The sequence below is a fragment of the Octopus bimaculoides genome, chromosome 28, assembly GCF_001194135.2.
Source record: "Octopus bimaculoides isolate UCB-OBI-ISO-001 chromosome 28, ASM119413v2, whole genome shotgun sequence".
In the NCBI taxonomy this organism is placed as follows: Eukaryota; Metazoa; Mollusca; class Cephalopoda; order Octopoda; family Octopodidae; genus Octopus; species Octopus bimaculoides.
Window position 1 is genome coordinate 1,006,142 of NC_069008.1, and position 2,524 is coordinate 1,008,665.

Here is a 2,524-nt window from a genome sequence, read left to right on the forward strand (position 1 = left end):
ACAGCTGGATGCCCTTCCTAACGCCAACCACTCAGAGAGTGTAGTGGGTGCTTTTACGTGTCACCCGCACGAAAACGGCCACGCTCGAAATGGTGTCTTTTATGTGCCACCCGCACAAGCCAGTCCAGGGGCACTGGCAACGATCTCGCTCGAAAATCCTACAGGAGCCAGTCAGGCGGTACTGGCAACGGCCACGCTCAAAATGGTGCATCTCATGTGCCACCCGCACAAGAACCAGTCCAGGGGCACTGGCAACGATCTTACTTGGCTTGCCGGGTCTTCTCACGCACAGCCCATTTCCAAAGGTCTCGGTCCGTAGTCAATTATATATATAGTAGGTTGTATATTTGAATATAAAGGTGCACAAACGTGCAGACACGCATGCATGCACACAAGCATTTATACCTTATGAACATTGCCAGTCTGAGATTTTTCTCTGCTATTTTTCTCAGATATTTCTCCCAAGAACTGCAAACAGTTGAAGACCCCATATGGAATATGTCTGAAATGGAATTTACCAGCTCCTGGGGGTAAGAACAGAATGAAATTCTGTATCCACCTCAAAGACAACTTGAAGGTTTGTGTTGAATCAGATTGGCTGCCATCACCAAAGCCAGTTTCTTTTTGCCTGGTTATTATTCTGTTCTGTTTCTTTCTTTCTTTCTTTCCTTCCTTATTTCTTTCTACAGTCCTTCATGCTTTCTCATTCTCTTCTTCCTCCATTTCTTTCCTTCCTTCAGTAGACTTTATGATAATGTTCTTTTGTTTTTATTCAAGACTATTATTACAACAATTTGTAACACGGAGATACTTAATATACAATTGAGCACTCTTCTCTCAAAAGCAAAACCAAACACAGAAGCCACACGTTTATATTACTTCCCAATAAAACTTCTTTATTACCATACTAGCAGAAAAACCCGGCGTTGCCCGGGTTAGGGATTCACACAGACAGACAGACAGACACACATTCTCATTTCTATATATATAGATTCCTCTTGAAATACAATACTTTCAGTTAATTTTGTAAACAGTAAAAAAATTCAGTGCAAATTTCAGAAAGAAAGAAGAAAGGAAAGAAGATGGAAAGACAGCAGGAAGAAAGATTAAACCTTTTGATACCAACATGTCTGAGTCTGTCCACTCTTCTTGGATACAAACTCCTCTAAATGTCAGGGGTCTCTTAGCTTAATGGTACAGCAGGCTCGGCCGGAATTTGAGAGGTCTAGGGTTTGGTTCTCAGTTGAGGCTTGCTGCCCACTTTTTTAGTTGCCGGCATGGATGTGTAGTAAGAAGCTTGCTTTTCAGCCACAGTGTTCCAGCTTCAGTTTCACTGTGTGGCACCTTGAGCAAGTGTCTTCTGCTGTGGCATCAGGCTGATCAAAGTCTTGTGAGTGAATTTGAACGACAGAAACTAAAAGAAACCGTGTGTGTGTGTGTGTGGAACTCAGAATGCAAAAATGGACAAAATGCTGCTAAGCTTTTTGTCTTGCGTGCTAACAATTCTGCTGGCTCACCACCAGTGATAATGATTTCAAATTTTGGCACAAGGCCAGCAAGTTTGGGGCAGGGATTGTTGATTACATTAACCCCAGGGCTGAATTGGTGCTTATTTTATTTAACCCAAAAGGATGAAAGGCAAAGTCAACCTCGGTGGAATTTGAACTCAGAACTTGCAGACAGACAAAATGCTACTAAGCATTTTGCTTAGCAAGCTAACGAATCTGTCGGCTTGCCACCTTATTTTGAATAAATACTGATAACAGATTTTGGCACAGGGCCAGCAATTTCGAGCGACATGGCAAATTGATTACATTGACCCAGTACTCAACTGGTACATATTTCATTGACCTTGAAAGTCTGAAAGGCAAAGTCAATCTCTGTGGAATTTGAACTCAGAACATAAAGATGGACGAAATGCCTCTAAGCTTTTTGTCCACCATGCTAACAATTCTGTTAGCTTGCTATTTTACCTGACTGAATGACATTGATAGTAAGCGTATCTCCAGACAATTCTATCTCTCAGTGTCTAAGTCCTTACTATAGGAGGCTCTTGAAGCTAGATAATAGCTAATTTTGCTATTTAGTGATGCCACTGATAACATATCCATTGCTATGGACTACAATAACACAGATAGAATAACAGTACAGAGAACCTAATGCATGGTAGAAAATGCTTGCTTTTTGATAAGGATTTTGTCTTATGTCAAAACATTTACCTGGGTGCCAGCGTGGGTGTGTGGTAAGAGGCTTGCTTCCCAACTACATATATACGACGGGCTTCTTTCAGTTTCCATCTACCAAATCCACTCACAAGGCTTTGGTTGGCCCGAGGCTATAGTAGAAGACACTTACCCAAGGTGCCACGCAGTGGGACTGAACCCGGAACCATGTGGTTGGTAAGCAAGCTACTTACCACACAGCCACTCCTGCGCCTATATATATATATATATATACACACATATATATGTACATATATATATATATATATACATATATATACACACATACACACACACACACA

The 2,524-nt window shown here is 41.4% G+C and overlaps 1 protein-coding gene across 1 annotated transcript in view; it reads left to right on the forward strand.

The window, feature by feature from the left end:
* The window catches only part of LOC106878452 (uncharacterized), a 52,170-nt gene that overhangs the window by 16,468 nt on the left and 33,178 nt on the right, over positions 1 to 2,524 (forward strand). Inside the window, exons 7-8 of the mRNA XM_014927665.2 lie at positions 453 to 577; positions 778 to 934. Coding sequence (XP_014783151.1) covers positions 453 to 577; positions 778 to 934 — 282 coding nt within the window. The remainder of the gene's footprint in view (positions 1 to 452; positions 578 to 777; positions 935 to 2,524) is intronic.